Source organism: Spea bombifrons, chromosome 3 (genome assembly GCF_027358695.1).
Source record: "Spea bombifrons isolate aSpeBom1 chromosome 3, aSpeBom1.2.pri, whole genome shotgun sequence".
In the NCBI taxonomy this organism is placed as follows: Eukaryota; Metazoa; Chordata; class Amphibia; order Anura; family Pelobatidae; genus Spea; species Spea bombifrons.
Genome location: NC_071089.1, coordinates 21,931,840 through 21,947,376, shown reverse-complemented (window position 1 = coordinate 21,947,376; position 15,537 = coordinate 21,931,840). Strand labels below are relative to the sequence as shown.

Below are 15,537 nucleotides of genomic sequence, written 5' to 3'. Positions count from 1 at the left end.
TCTCAGTCACTTCTCAATTTATTCATTGTTGTGAGCAGGTTTAAATACTGTTTCAGGGAGGCTGCTACAATACCATTGACAAAGCAAAATGTAACACGTAGCATATAGTGGGTACAACTAATCTACACCAAATATAGAATAAGGTCACAGTTCCTTTTTACACAAGAGTAGATATCCTCATAGCATACGTACAACCATATGTTATCTCGTTACTCAAGGATGAGAAAGAAATCATTAACAAAAACAAGTGTCTATAACAAGATGTATATTTAATATAAAATGGTGTTCATCTGAATTCCATATTTACAGATAGATAGACAGACAGACAGACAGACAGACAGACAGACAGATAGATAGATAGATAGACAGACAGACAGACAGACAGATAGATAGATAGATAGATAGATAGATAGATAGATAGATAGATAGGGTCAATCTTCTTTAGGACCTATAAGGCTATATTCAGTTTCCTTATTTGTTACCGTACACGGCACAGCGGGGCTGTTGCGTTTATCTAGTTATGACACTAGGTGGCGCTAGAGTACCGCTAGAATGCTCTCAGCATGATTGCCTATGGCCCCGCCTCTGAGTTTAGGCGCTGGGAATGCTGGGAATCATTTGGATCTACCGGTGATTGTGGCGGCGGAGGCCGCCATGTTGGGCGCGTTTTGATGTTATAAATGAGAAGCGTTGGCCTGCTTGGCGACGTATTGGATGGTCACTTTGCCGTCTCGTTTTTGGGACCTGGACGATTCGGAAACGATTTGTTGAGTCCGTCTGAGGTTTTTTGAGCTGAAGCCGTGAGCCATGCGAGAGATGTTTTCGTGAGTTAACTTCCATAGCTGTGTTTCCTCTCAGATGTCTTAGCGAGCGCATTTACTGCTGTAGTAACCCGAGTCGACCCCTTTCTAAAGCTGTTTGTGCTTAAAACCTCGGAGAGCTATCAAAACAACTGCTTTAGTGACTTTCGCAACTTGGCTTTCACCTCACGTGACCCCGCCAGGTGGCTTCTGACACATGTACCTCTGCTTTAAGTCTCGGTTTCTCAGATACCTTATGTGTTTTAAGGCTGGATTTTGTCGTGAGATTTATTTTATATATGCTCTTGTTGGATGGCCCCAGCGGCACCCCGCCGTCGCAGTTGGGATGTGACCCGGAAGTTGGGTTGCATGCCGGCCCTTTCATTTTGATGAAGCAAGGTGCATATTAAGTCGGTAAAGTGTGTGCTTCTGACGCTTAAATGCCAAGTGAATGGAGAGCATACTGTAGATCGTTATCGTCTGCAGTCTGCCTTCTTTCATTAGCAAACCCTCTGCAGCAGTTTTGCCACAAAATGGCTATTAGTGTCTGTCCCAAAGCCTCTTGGCAAGGTTGATTCCTTTCAGTCGGTCATCATTTAGTAAAGTGATGCAGGATTGCACAATGTGTTGTCCTGGTGTATTTAAATGTTCCATTGGTTGCTATGGCGATGGGAAAACCAGTTAATTACCCACATACCTCCTTGGGTTTTAATGCCTTTTATATAACCAGTAATTGTTTGCAGGTTAATACATAAACTCCCTTTTCTATTACAAATGTAAAAGTAAAACTGACCTTTACACCATGACCCTTAAAGGAACCGTCTACTGGCCCAGATTCGCCAAGGATGAAGGCACGTTAAAGTACGGATGTTAAAAATGTGGCCTCGTTAGGACAGTGCCGCGCAGAGATCTGGCTTCCCCTGTCACCAAGTGCCAGGATCACAGGTGCTGGTACACATTCACTGTCGGAAAGCCATTCCCTTTGGCGTATAAGAGCTGAAGATGACTATATGGGCTATATTGGGCATATAAGGGCTGAAGAGAGCAATAGAGACCCAGGAGGGTCTGTCAATCCAGGCTTGATGGGATCTGCCCCACGTCTTCGTCAGGCATTCAGATCCACGCAGCCTGCCTCCTGGTCACAGTGCATGTGATGGCTGGAGTTTACTTTTAAAATTGCACAATCTCCTGTAGTTAATTTGCCTAAACAGTTACATGGGAACTGCATATTAGTGCTGCTCTGTTCTGCAACCAACACAAATCTTTCTGCAAAGACAACCTTTAATAAAAAGTTTGCTTTGAGGCTTGAGTGTTGTGGCTGGTGTTATTGGCTGTCATAGAGAACATGAGTCCACATTAAACGGCTTTGATCCCAAACAAATCAGAGCTTTGACCTGAAACTTTTTGCTTTTTTGTGGACCTTGTATGCTTTTCTCTACACTCTAGTGTGATCCGTGATTATTATATTCCTGCGTGACACGTTTGAGGAGCATTTCGAACGCGTCCTTTAGTTGGTAGTATGCTCTTTTAAGAAACCTGTGTGAAAAGATATATAACTGGATTTGGCAGAACAGGTGAGGTAACGTTCATCTTCTTTACTTTACAGGAGTGGCGTGCCAGATGTCCAGCCCCAGAAACATTATGGCATCACCTCAGCGATTAGTTGGGCTGGCCCCAAAGATATTGATCATATTTACACCCAGAAGCTCATAGAGGCCATGAGACCCTTTGGTGTGTTTGAAGATGATGAGGAACTCAGTCATAGGTTGGTGCCTTCTCTTACCTGTTTGTTTTTAGTGTCTCATTGTTCGTGCTTCTACTCTCATGCCACTGTTTTTACCAGATGAGGGAGTGGTATATTTCTCACTCTGCATACACATTCTACATCTTACCAATGATTAAACTAATGCTTCACCTTTTCCTATCCTATGCCAATTACCAAAGTAAGACTCTTATAAGCAGGACCCTGTGCCAGTTCTCTTCTCTGGTTGTGGAATTGTTTGAATACTGATGATCTCCCTGTTTTTCCCCCATAGGCTAGTTGTGTTGGGTAAACTGAACAATATGGTGAAAGAATGGATTGCAGAACTTGGAGAATGCAAGGTTGGTGCACTGTTAATGTGCCGAAGCATTTCATTTTCTGTGGTAGCTTCCTATGGTTTCCTTGAACACTTTGAAATCAGAGGCATGTGTTGTCAATACAGCAATAAACCTAGATGATAAAAACCTAGATAATAACCTTGACTGACAGCTGGTGTCTCGGTATCTTCATGATCATGTCAAGTAGTCTTTCCAGTAAAGCAATCTGATTTTAGTGAATCCTGAGCAGGGTTTTTTTGTTTTGTTTTTTGCTGCCAGAAAAAAAAATTTGTTCTTTCTGTCACATAAGGCTGGTGTCTGTGCTTTTGCATGTGCAGGTAATAAGGGTGCATTCATGTGCCTCCAGTAACTTTCCCTTTATGTCTAGCCACGCAGCAGTGATCTGTTTTTGTCGTCGGCACATCAGCCTGATGGTCATCTTTATTTATTGATACTATGTCACACCATCCTACACTGTAGTGCTGTACAATGTGCAAGAGTGACAGAACATGTTGTTTGTCTCACAACTCAAAGTTAAATTAATAACTTATGTGTCATATGTTGAATTTAGTGAAAGTGTTTAAACTGTTATATATATATATATATGTATGTATGTATATACATGTATGTATGTGTGTATGTCTTGATAAACTCCTGTATGCTGTATTATGTAACATATGGGACCTTGTGTGCTATATATATATATTTTTTTTTTTTTGTTAGAGTCTTCCTCCTACAATCATATCAGCAGCCGGTGGCAAAATCTTCACATTTGGCTCCTACAGGCTTGGGGTGCACACAAAAGGTTTGACATTGACCTTCCTTTGTTCTGTATTGTGTAGTTTCTGGTATTGTGCAGGTTGACACTAACAGGAGTTTCTTTACTAGGAGCCGATATCGACGCATTGTGTGTTGCACCGCGACATGTTGAACGCGCTGATTTTTTTCAGTCCTTTGCCGAGAAGTTAAAGCATCAAGAGGGCATTAAAAATTTAAGGGTATGTTTTATGGGTTTTGTTGTGCTGATCGTTAAGGTAGTTCTGAAGACAGAAATTAGTAGTTTGGTAATACTCCAGTTACACAAATTAAACTTTTTATGAACAATATGTTTACTACATTGTAAAATGGGAGTAATATGAAAACTAAAAAAAAAAAAAAAAAAAAAAAAAGGGTAGATTTACAACCTTGGCTGTATTGTATTAAAATGTTTTGGGTTTTTTTGTCTGCAAACACGTGGTTTAGTGCAGGACCAACGGCCCACACCTAGCTGTTGGGTGCCAGAGCCTTCTGTCAGCAATAGCCAGCATTACACCTAGTGCAGTCATTCTGGGAGATTGTTGGTGTTCACAGGATAGTATGGGCATTCAAACACTGGCACTGCAGGAATGAAGATCCTGCTTTGACCATGCGCCACTCATTGCACATACTGCGATCAGCAAAAAGGGGTGGAAAAGGATCTCCCTTAAACAAATCATTAAAAATGTATATAATGACCTCTGATGTCAACATGTTCCTCTTGGTACTCTCTCGTAACAAGATCTCTGAAGTCTGCAAACACCTTAAGCCATAGCACTGTCCTGTGAGAGCAGTGCAAAAATGTCACACGTAATAGTGGTGGAAGTTGTGTAGGCATGGTTCAGTGAAGACGCCCAGCAATCTATATAGTGTATGTAGGAACGATTCCCAGTCCGATTGGAGTAACCCATATACATCTAAACATAATTTAGCATTAAAACAACATCAAGGCTTAAAACTGGTTAGTTCTCAAATGAAGAATTGCCTTTTGCTATTGGCATACATTAAGTACTCCTGATCTATATTTGTAAACTGATTTTTATCTTTTCCTTCTTTAGGCTGTGGAAGATGCCTTTGTTCCAGTTATTAAATTTGAATTCCTTAATATTGAGGTTTGTTTCACAGTATAAGGCCAAAGTGCATTATGTTCTCATTCATTTGCTGGTGTTAAAGTGGGTTTGATTTTAATTTGCTCTGTGTATATATTTGTATATCATTTTACAAATTGTGATGCACATTGTCTATTTTACGTAATTTTCATTTTGAAAAGAAACTTAACTAGGGCGTTAACTGTATTAGTTCGGTGCTCTTATTTTTTTTTGTGGTTTCATTTTTTATTTTTTAGATCGATTTAGTGTTTGCCAGACTGCCTTTACAGTGCATCCCAGACAATTTGGATTTACGTGATGATTCGGGTTTAAAAAACTTGGATATAAGATGTATAAGGAGCTTAAATGGTAATGTCTATCGTCATTTTGTGCATGCTTGGCGTTGCTTACGTGGAGCCCTATCATTTATTTATTTTTTGTTAAATATGGTTACAGGATGCAGAGTCACAGATGAAATTCTCCATTTAGTACCCAACAAAGAAAATTTCAGGTTAACCCTCAGAGCTATAAAACTGTGGGCAAAAAGTGAGTTCACTTAAATTACTTGACAAAAATGTATTTCCTTCATCTTTTAAGTTCTCAGCATTTTTTTTTCTTTCCAATTCCTAAAGGGCGTGGGATTTACTCAAATGTGTTGGGATTTCTTGGAGGGGTGTCTTGGGCCATGCTGGTTGCCAGGACATGTCAGTTGTACCCAAATGCTGTGCCATCTACACTTGTGCACAAGTTCTTCTTGGTATTTTCAAAATGGTGAGTTGAGTATAGCATTCACTAAAGAAACACTTATTATTGGTCTCATTTCTGTAACGCTCTCGTGCTCACTGCTGGTTTTGTTTGATCTAGGGAATGGCCTAATCCTGTGTTGCTAAAACAGCCAGAAGAGAGTAATCTGAATTTACCGGTGTGGGATCCAAGGGTATGTATCAAAGCATATGCATTTTTTTTTCTTCAAACTTTATGCCATATTTTACATAAACCTCAATATTCTTTCAGGTGAACCCAGCTGACCGCTATCACTTAATGCCAATAATAACTCCTGCATATCCTCAACAAAACTCCACGTACAATGCTTCTACATCAACACGTGCAATTATGGTAGAGGAGTTTAAGCAAGGTAATCCCAAAGTTCCAGTGATTAGATGCAAATGCATAATAATGTTATGCTACCAATTTACTAATGCATTATAGGAACAAAACATATTTTTAGAAAATACCATTTTTGTAAATTGTAGTTTGATATTTTATGAAAGAGAAAATGAGAGTAATTGCACCATATACAGAAGTCGGAAAACCTAAAGTAAACACTTGGCTATAATATACAGGTAAAACTTTGCACAATTATGTAGGGAAAAATGAATTCCTTATGTGGCACCCACCACAATTGGGTCACTGGCTGATTGGTGAGACTGCAGTTACCGTAATCATTGTGCAGATAACCATTTGCTAGGTTGAAAAGAAAACATTAATTTTTATTTTATAACACCACTTGTAAGGGACAATTGATTGGTGAATCAATATCCAATGATTTTTTTTTTACTTTATGATCTGTGTGACCTCTGGGATTTAAAGGAGTACCTTTTAACAGTACAATATACAATTTCAGTTAATGTGATGCATTCTTAGCTCTGTTAGGCTAGGTTTCCACTTGGGTTTTTGTCCGGCGTTTTTTTCTTGATGAAAAACGCCAGGAAAACTGCCAAGAAAACTGCCGCTGCATTTACCTGCGTTTTGGCGTTTTTTCTGCAGTTTTTTTCTGGCGTTTTAGCCTTTCTGTGGAAATTGCTTTTTTTGACCTTAGGCAGTTTTTCCAGCCTTTACAAGTTAGACGTTTCACCCAGCTAAAAGGGATTAGGATAAATGGCAAGTATCTGCCCTCTCCTGATGTCATTTACTTGGTAGACCCTTTTGTCTCTTTTCTGTGGTTTGTAAGGCATGCTTTATTCTGAATGTCTGCTCCTCTGGGAAGATTGGCCCCAAATGATGGTGCAAATTGTTTGCTGTTGCTTTTGGCACGCAGGATCCAGTCGCGTATGTTTGTTTGTAATGGCATGTTTGTTCCAAATGGTGTAAAATTCAATATGAACCAGTCCAGGACTTTGTTTTGTGTGAAACTGTTTGTTTTCAGCCTATTTCTCGTAGGACACACAGATACTGGGTCCATCCTCTGCATTGTAACTGTGGAAAAAACGCCATCAAAAACGCCAAGACAATAAACCCACATGGCTTTTTCATGGCGTTTTTTCTCTCCCATAGACTTCTATTGGAGGAAAAACGCCAAGATTTCTTGCAAAAAACGCCAGTGTCAACATGCTGCGATTTTGAAAAACTGCCACAGAGCCCAAAAAAGCAGAAAAAAGCCAAAGAGGACTGAAAAAACGCCAGACAGAAAAACGCCAAGTGGAAATGGCATTTTGCGATTTCCTATTGAATTACAGCTAACATCTGGCTGCAGCCGTTTTTCACAAAAAAAACGCCAGGTGGCGCTATTGGCGTTTTTATAGGCGTTTTTAGCAAAAAAAAACCAAGTGGAAACCTAGCTTTATAGTGGAAACCCCAGTCAAGATCACAGGTTGAAATCTGTGTGTTAAATGGAGATGCTTTTTGTATATTGTTGGACTTGAGGTTTGACTTGATTTCCTGAACTTAAGTACTGGAGCTGGTTGAATTTTACTTTCAGATCTTTAAAAGGCATATTTACAAGTGGAATAAATCTTAAGTATCACCGTTTGTAATGTTTCATCCGTTATGTTTAAAGGTCTGACAGTCACTGATGAAATTCTTCTTGGAAAGGCAGATTGGTCAAAACTTTTTGAACCTCCAAACTTTTTTCAGAAATACAAGTAAGTAATTGTAATGGATTTAAGGCTTTTGACCGGCTACCCTATTTTCTGAATTTTTAATTATTAACCCCTATGGAGTATTAACAATAAAATTAACATGGTTCTAGTTGTCTGGTTAGGGTTGATACATAAGATAATACTAGGGTTTTGGTATTCAGAAGTAATATTTTGATAAAAAAAAAAAAGATGTTAACGTGCAAAAATATATTCTCTTTCAGGCATTATATTGTCTTAACTGCAAGCGCATGTACAGAAGAGCATCACCTCGAATGGTATGTTTGCTAACTTGAAACCCGTTAGTAGCTTTAACTTTAAATTATGGGACTGTTATGTGTCCGCGTTGCAGTTCGCTGTCTGAATGCAAGTCGATTGGTTCTTATTGATCAATCACGCATCTGTCTAAAAGTTGAAGGTCTGATGTTTTGAATCTTCAATACGGAATTAGTTCTGTTACTTTGTACGTGTTGCATTACAGCTGTTTACCTAGGCTACATGTAATCAACAAAGTGCCATAAATGCATTGATATTTTGCTTTTTAGGGTTGGCTTGGTTGAATCTAAAATTCGAGTGCTTGTTGGGAACTTGGAAAGAAATGAGTTCATTACACTTGCCCATATAAACCCTCAGTCTTTCCCTGGGAATAAAGAGCTTTGCAAAGAGTAAGTTTGTTTTTTAATGTCTGAGTTTTCTTAAAGCATTAGGAAATGGGTACTAATTGTTTTCTGGTTCTTGAAGTAGGCGGTGCTTGCAAGACCTTATCTCTGCTTACTGGAGTTTCAGTTTAAGGGATTTTTGACATTTGTTCTATTAACAGGCATCGGTAGAATTGCTTCCTGAGTTTGTCCTCCACTTAGTGATTTTTTTTTTTTTTTTTTTTTTTTTTTTTTTTTTTTCTCCGCTGCTCAGGTTTTCACAGCACTGAATTGTGACTGCCAGATTACTTATATTTTGAGGCTGATAATGGTGTGCTAATTTCTCCATTTTGATATAACAATGTATATGTTTAACACCTAGTCAGTCTTTTTAAACGGCAAGCTTGCTTTTGGCAAAACCAACCCTAGACAAGCAATGCCATGATGTGATATCACATTGCAGTTTTAATTAGAAGCAAGACAAATGGCAAATATAATCTGACTGCTTGTTTAGCAGGTTATCTGTGAGGCAAGGTTCTGTTTTTTTTTTCCCTTTTCTTAATGTTTTTTGGTGTCTTTTTCCAGTAATGAATATATGTCAATGTGGTTCCTTGGAATTCATTTTAAGAAGGTGGAGAACGCTGAAAGTGTTAATATTGATTTAACCCATGATATACAGTCATTCACTGACACAGGTGAGTTGTCTATCTAATTTTGCCAATAGCAAGAGGGAGCAAACTTATTCATAGTGATCTTGGCTTCGTTATGCTTATAGGTTAATAAGTGATGCCATTTATGTTCAACATTTGTATTTTACTTTGAAGGTAATTGAGTGTTTTGCCTTTTAGCGTAAGCTTTTACTGAGCTGTTCTGTTTCAGCGATCCCATACTGCTTGAGTTGCCCAAGTATTTCTTATCATAGGGATGCGTTACACATGGCTAGTTTTGCCCTTCTTGCTGCTATAGACTCTTCGTAATGCGCAGTGAAGATGGTTAGCTAGAGCCACAAAGTATATGCGTTTTAGTTTTTCATGTGTTTATTGAATTTGTATGTTTTTTATGCTTGTAAGGAATTTAATGCACAATTTTGATGATTTGCCTATGAATTCTAGTATACAGACAAGCAAATAACATTAACATGCTAAAGAAGGGAATGAAGATTGAAGCAACCCATGTTAGGAAGAAGCAACTCCATTACTACCTTCCTGTCGAAATGCTGCACAAAAGGAAAAAGGTACTATAATAGAGTAATTCCCTGCTCTAACCTTCTAACCTAGCAGCCTGCGTAGACACAGTACTGATGTCCGCCGTGGTAATGACATTTGTATTAAATCTGACCGATTACGTACATTTCTCTTTGTTGTAGCAAAGTGTGCCAGATATTAGCAGATCAGCTTCTGGATTATCCTCCAAAAGATCATCTTTAGATGGAAATTACTTGGACAGCTCTAGAGATACAGACACAGGCACACCGTGTCAATCTCCTACTTCATGTCATCAGAATTCCAAATCTGAAAGTCCTACTCTACCTCCATCACAAAGGTAAAGAGATCCTAACCAAGCTCCCTCTCTGAGCTTGTGTAGATGAAATTAAAATAGTAAGTCCATTATCTGTGCAGCTACCTGAGGATTTTTTTTTCTTTTCTCCAGCCAAGCCATACCAGAGGAAATTTCGTCATCTCTGTTTCCGTGCTCCCAGAGCGTGGATGCGGCTTCAGAAGTCGCCCAAGGATTCTCAATTCCGGTTATAGTGTCAAGTAAGCATCCTAAACTAAAGGGTCAGACTGAGTAAACGGCAAATTAAGTTGCACTTTTTTCTTTTTTTTTGGTGGGGGCTGTCCCAATACCTTGCGTGGTATATTCCACAAACGACTAAAAGGTGGCTGGTCTTAATTCCATGTTTCGTTTTCCCTGTTACTTTTTTTTAATTTGGTTTTATTTTCTATGTATTTCTCCTTCAGAGTCCAAGTCTACTGTGGCCATGAAAGAGGGCGTCCATTCATCTGGCTGCAGCATTCCAACAGTAGTAGGACTGAATGTTGTTCCACGTCATCAATCACCCCCAAAGCATTCTCAGGAGCAACATCCCCAGAACGGACTAGTGAACTTGAGCCCAAAAAGTGCTGCCGCCAAAAGGACTCATCCACCTTGTTTGGAGGGTTCTTCAAAAAGAATTAAGGATGCTGAAAAGGTTTGTATACTTAACTCTGCACTTGCACCAGTATTGTTAAATAGGAACATTGACTTTACCAAAATCTGAGAATCATTTGAATATATGGAAACTTTTCCTTTTTTCTAGGATATGGGATTAGCAGATTCTGCATTGATAGAGCCATGTCCTAAAGAGGAGGAAACAATCAGGCAAGCTGTGGTAAGTATTAAACCTGACCCTTAGTTTACTGGCACTTCATTTGTTGTATGTTTTTAGTGTTCCCTATTTCACATGGAAACTGCTCAGTTTGCATTCCTACAGCAATGTCTGATTAAAGTTGGTTTTCTTGCATAACAGATGTTTTCTCTCGTCTTAGGAAAGGATTATTGTTGAGCCTATGCCTATCCCCACTATTGAGAGATGTAGATCACAGGTATGATCTATAGACTTTCTATATTTGCATTGCTGAGTTTCCACTCAACGGCTATAGGATAACTTGCCAAGTAATTACTTAAAAAAATCTGTTTTTAGGCACTGGTTATAAACTCTACAAAATATGTTCTTAAAGACAAACCTGGCATTTTTTAATTTTCTGAAAGGTTTTGAAATCTGTGTTTTCTGTAGTTATTTTAGAGCTATAAGAATGTTACTGACCATTGTGGTTTGTTTTATAGCGACTACCCAGTAAAGAACTTCCAGATGCTTCTTCACCAGTGCCAACCAGTAACATCAGAGTCATTAAAAACTCTATTAGGCTAACTCTAAACCGGTAACTACAGTTTATACTCGGGCTGCAACACGAGAAGCAATAATCTGCTATGTTAGGTGATCTAAAAAATATTATGGCTCATGAACTGTCTACGTTTCATACGTTTCAAACATGGTGCTGTATCAAACTAATTGTTGAATTTATTTTCCAGTTGTGTACACTGCCAAACTAGAATACATATTTTTAAGTAGCTTTTTTTAGAGTTTGCCAGTTTACACTTTGTAAAAGATATAAAAACAAAAAAAAAACACCAAACATTTGACCCTTGTACAGTGTTACAAATGTTATTTCAATTCCTCTATTTGATACCTGTGAAAAATTGCTAAAAATGAAAAAAAAGTATTTATTTTATGTATGTTTTTGTTAATGAAGTGTTTGTTATCATGTAATAGTTTCTGTCCACCTAACTGGTATAGATAAAATGCGTTGTGCAAACTAACCCAGTGTTTATTAGGCTATATGTAAGTTCCTGCGACAGACTATACGCTGCAGGAACCTTTTGCTTCTCGAGCCTTGATGGGCTTAAGTTTTTGTGCAATAGTTTTCCTTCCCACCCAGAAAACTTAATTCTGAGCTGCCTCCTGTGGAGGCCTGCAAGAAAAATTAGCATGACGAGTCCCTCATTAACCACCCCTTTCCCCAACAAATATTTAAATTTGCTTTGTTCATTAGCACGCTTAGATTTAAATTAAACTTTTAAGTATTCCCTGGTCTCTTTTGCTGCAAGCAGAACCGAAAAACTTGGCACCAGATACTGCTGGGGAAGGGGGATATATATCTGCACCAAGTAGGTAAACAGAAACCGTGCTCTGTCGTCCTGCCCCCGTCTACTGTAAGTGACCGAAGAAAAGCCACATAACTGCTGCCTGTGCCGCCGCATACTCCAAAAACTCAGGAATTTAGAACATGGCTTGAAAGCAATACGTTTTAAGTGCTTCAATTATGTCAAGGATTTTTTTTTTTTTAATACAGAGCATGTAACACACAATTCATACACTTCTGTTTTGTATGCAATATAAATTTCCACCTTTTTCAAAAAAAAAGTGTGCCTTTTTCTTTTATGTTGGTTTTATATTCAGTGTTCTTTGACTTTTTTTCTTGTTTTACTGGCGGAATCGGCCAATGAGATCATGTATCCGACATGAGAGGAAGCAACCCTGGGTATTAATAGGTTCCGAAAAGATCTAGGGAAGAGATTAATTACAGAAATGCTGCGTAAAGCACGTCAACATTTTTACCTGCCTTTTCTGTGTTTCCCTTCTGTGTGTATGTGTTTAATGGGACATATTGAAATATTTGCATGTTAAAATAAAAACCTAAGAAATATACCCTAAGCCCTATATACATTTACACAGCTGCTTTTATCTTACAAGGAGGCAAGACGTACGCACTAAAAGTATCAGTGTGCTACTTGTATCGTCTGCTACAGTCGTTGATTGCTCTTACACCATACGCGTACTCTGTCCCCCTGGCCTTGTACCCCAGCTCACGCCAAACTTTTTGTGACACCAGTCGTTAACCCCTTCAGAACCAGGATTGTAGAGAAAAGGGGGGTGCCACTGCACTGGAGCAGCGTTGGTGTATGGCTAGCCATAGCTTAACGTATTCAGAGCATGTACTGTGCTGAAAAGGACAGTGATATTACAGCAGCCCACCCAAGCATCAGACAGCACCAATGTTGAGGTGAAAACAGGACTTTTTTTTTTTTTGGAACAAGCGCAGGTATTTACAGAAACATAACTGGATCAAGAGTATAATCCCATCACCTCCAGCCATCACTATTTTAGGGTGATCCTGAGAGAGCAGCGTAAATCCCAGGGTACCAATAGAGCGCATGGGGATCTAAGGATGTTATATTCCAAAAAGGGACTTGAGATGACCTCAGGACTCTGAGCGGCGGTCTTGGAAACGTCCCTGGGAGTAGTCTGCTCTGTAGCCGGGCCAGGGTTCCATAGCCATGCCTGGGTAAACCCTGGTCCTAAAGATTGGTAATGAAACCAGGGTTCCCAAAGAAGCTCTCTCTCTGTAACCACCACCGAGTGTTGCCCATCATGAGGACAGTGTAAGTCCAAAAAAAGCAAAGTTTTGGGACAACAGATGCGTGTGGCGACGCAATTCCAAATGTCGGCGGGTATGGCTGGGGTTCTCAGCCCGACATACAGCTCCATGAATTAGCAGCTAGGTCCCGATCAGGCTCATTGAGCGTTTCTGTGCATGTAGAGCCCCCATAGCAGGCTAGTTCATGGGAGTCTGGTTAGAGCAGACCAGACAGGGTTTCCCATTCACCCCGTGCCCATGATGGATGTAAGAGGGGACTGGGTGGGTAGGTAAGGAGTTTCACCAGGAATCCATCAGTTACCCTTTCCTAAACTCAACCCCCCCCCCGTGTCCTCAGCCTCAGGGGGTTACCGTGACACCCTGCGTGTAGGAATGTTTGCACAGATAAGGACAGATTAACGGAGCTTGAAATTCCACAAAGTTGGTACCAAACTTTCCAATAGGCGCTATGCATTCTGGTAAGTAGCGTTCTCTGGGCATCTGCCAAACCCAGATTCATTCATCAGAGTTTCAGATGTTTAGGTACTTGATTTTATACATCTGTTAGCAATTGATGCAGCTGATACACCTCAATAATTATTAGGAGCGTCATTGTTAGAAATTGTTGATTTCATCCAGCAGAGGTCGCCATAAAACAGGATTAGCCCACGCTAGATGTTAAATGGCACTTGCTTACTAAATTTAAGGAATTATATGGCAATTGAGTGGTAACTGCAGGCAAACACCAAGCTTTTTAAGTTGCACACCATGTTTAACCCCTTCGTGACAAAGGCTGATTTTATTTTTTGTACCCTTTGTGACAATGACCGTTTTAGGGCTGCAACTAACGATTATTTTAATAATCGATTAGTTGGCCGATTATTTTTTCGATTAATCGATTAATCGGATAAAAAAAAACAATATGCAAATTTTTCATTTATTTAAAATAATTTAATGAACTGGATGTTAAAAAACAACTTAAAATTTACATTAACATTCTTATTTTGTTATGATGTAATAAAAAACAATATTTTCAAAGTACAAGAACCCAAACACAATATTTATGAAACAAAATAACCCCAAACATTCTGAAAAGAGGTGGACTATTACTGTTCAAGAAACTTTGCCCCAGCCATGGCACTTTGCACCCAGCACTTTGCCCCAGCCCTGGCACTTTGCACCCAGCAAGCACTTTGCACCCAGCACTCAGCACTTTGCACCCAGCCCTGGCACTTTGCACCCAGCCCTGGCACTTTGCACCCAGCACTTTGTACCCAGCACTCAGCACTTTGCACCCAGCACTTTGCCCCAGCCCTGGCACTTTGCACCCAGCACTTTGCCCCAGCCCTGGCACTTTGCACCCAGCAAGCACTTTGCACCCAGCACTCAGCACTTTGCACCAGCACTTTGCACTTTGCACCCAGCCCTGGCACTTTGCAGCCAGCCCTGGCACTTTGTACCCAGCACTGGCACTTTGCACCCAGCACTTTGCACTGTGCCCCTGCACCCAGTCTCCAACTCTGCCCTGCACCCAGCCCTGCCCCCACACTCTGCCCTGCCCCCACACTCTGCCCTGCACCCACTCTGCCCTGCACCCACACTCACACCCTGCCCTGCATCCCCACCCCCACTCTGCCCTGCACCCAGTCTCCCACTCTGCCCTGCACCCACACTCACACCCTGCATCCCCACCCCCACTCTGCCCTGCACCGCCACCCCCACTCTGCTCTGCACCCACACTCACACCCTGCATCCCCTGAAACCCCACCCCCACCCCACCGTGGACCCCCACCCCCGCGAATCGCTCTGTGCGAATGGAGCCACTCGCACAGAGCGAACCGCTCTGTGCGAATGGAGCCACTCGCACAGAGCGAACCGCTCTGTGCGAATGGAGCCACTCGCACAGAGCGAACCGCTCTGTGCGAATGGAGCCACTCGCACAGAGCGAACCGCTCTGTGCGAATGGAGCCACTCGCACAGAGCGAACCGCTCTGTGCGAATGGAGCCACTCGCACAGAGCGAACCGCTCTGTGCGAATGGAGCCACTCGCACAGAGCGAATCGCTCTGTGCGAATGGCTCCATTCGCACAGAGCGATTCGCTCTGTGCGATCTGTGCACATAGACATGAAGAATACTTACCTCCGGAACGCGTCACATCCGTCACGTAGCTAGAAGGCGGAGACTGCAGAGCGTGTAGCAGAAGCGGGGAACGCTCGCGGAGGTAAGTAAAAGGAGCCGAGTGCTCCAACAACGAATCGATCACTCGATTAATCGATAACGGAAATCGTCGACAACGATTTCCGTTATCGATTATTATCGATTT

At 40.8% G+C, this 15,537-nt stretch overlaps 1 protein-coding gene across 1 annotated transcript; it reads left to right on the top strand.

The window, feature by feature from the left end:
* The first annotated feature begins 604 nt into the window (after positions 1-604).
* Positions 605-12,502, top strand: PAPOLG (poly(A) polymerase gamma). Its single transcript, XM_053459623.1, has 22 exons — positions 605-824; positions 2,407-2,565; positions 2,837-2,903; positions 3,603-3,684; positions 3,768-3,877; positions 4,733-4,786; positions 5,020-5,131; positions 5,219-5,308; positions 5,395-5,533; positions 5,627-5,699; positions 5,777-5,897; positions 7,539-7,623; positions 7,842-7,895; positions 8,163-8,282; positions 8,841-8,950; positions 9,368-9,489; positions 9,622-9,797; positions 9,906-10,012; positions 10,217-10,446; positions 10,555-10,626; positions 10,784-10,840; positions 11,082-12,502. The coding sequence occupies exons 1-22, from the start codon at positions 808-810 to the stop codon at positions 11,178-11,180; spliced, it is 2,256 nt and encodes a 751-aa protein (XP_053315598.1). The 5' UTR covers positions 605-807; the 3' UTR covers positions 11,181-12,502.
* The last annotated feature ends 3,035 nt before the right edge of the window (positions 12,503-15,537 follow it).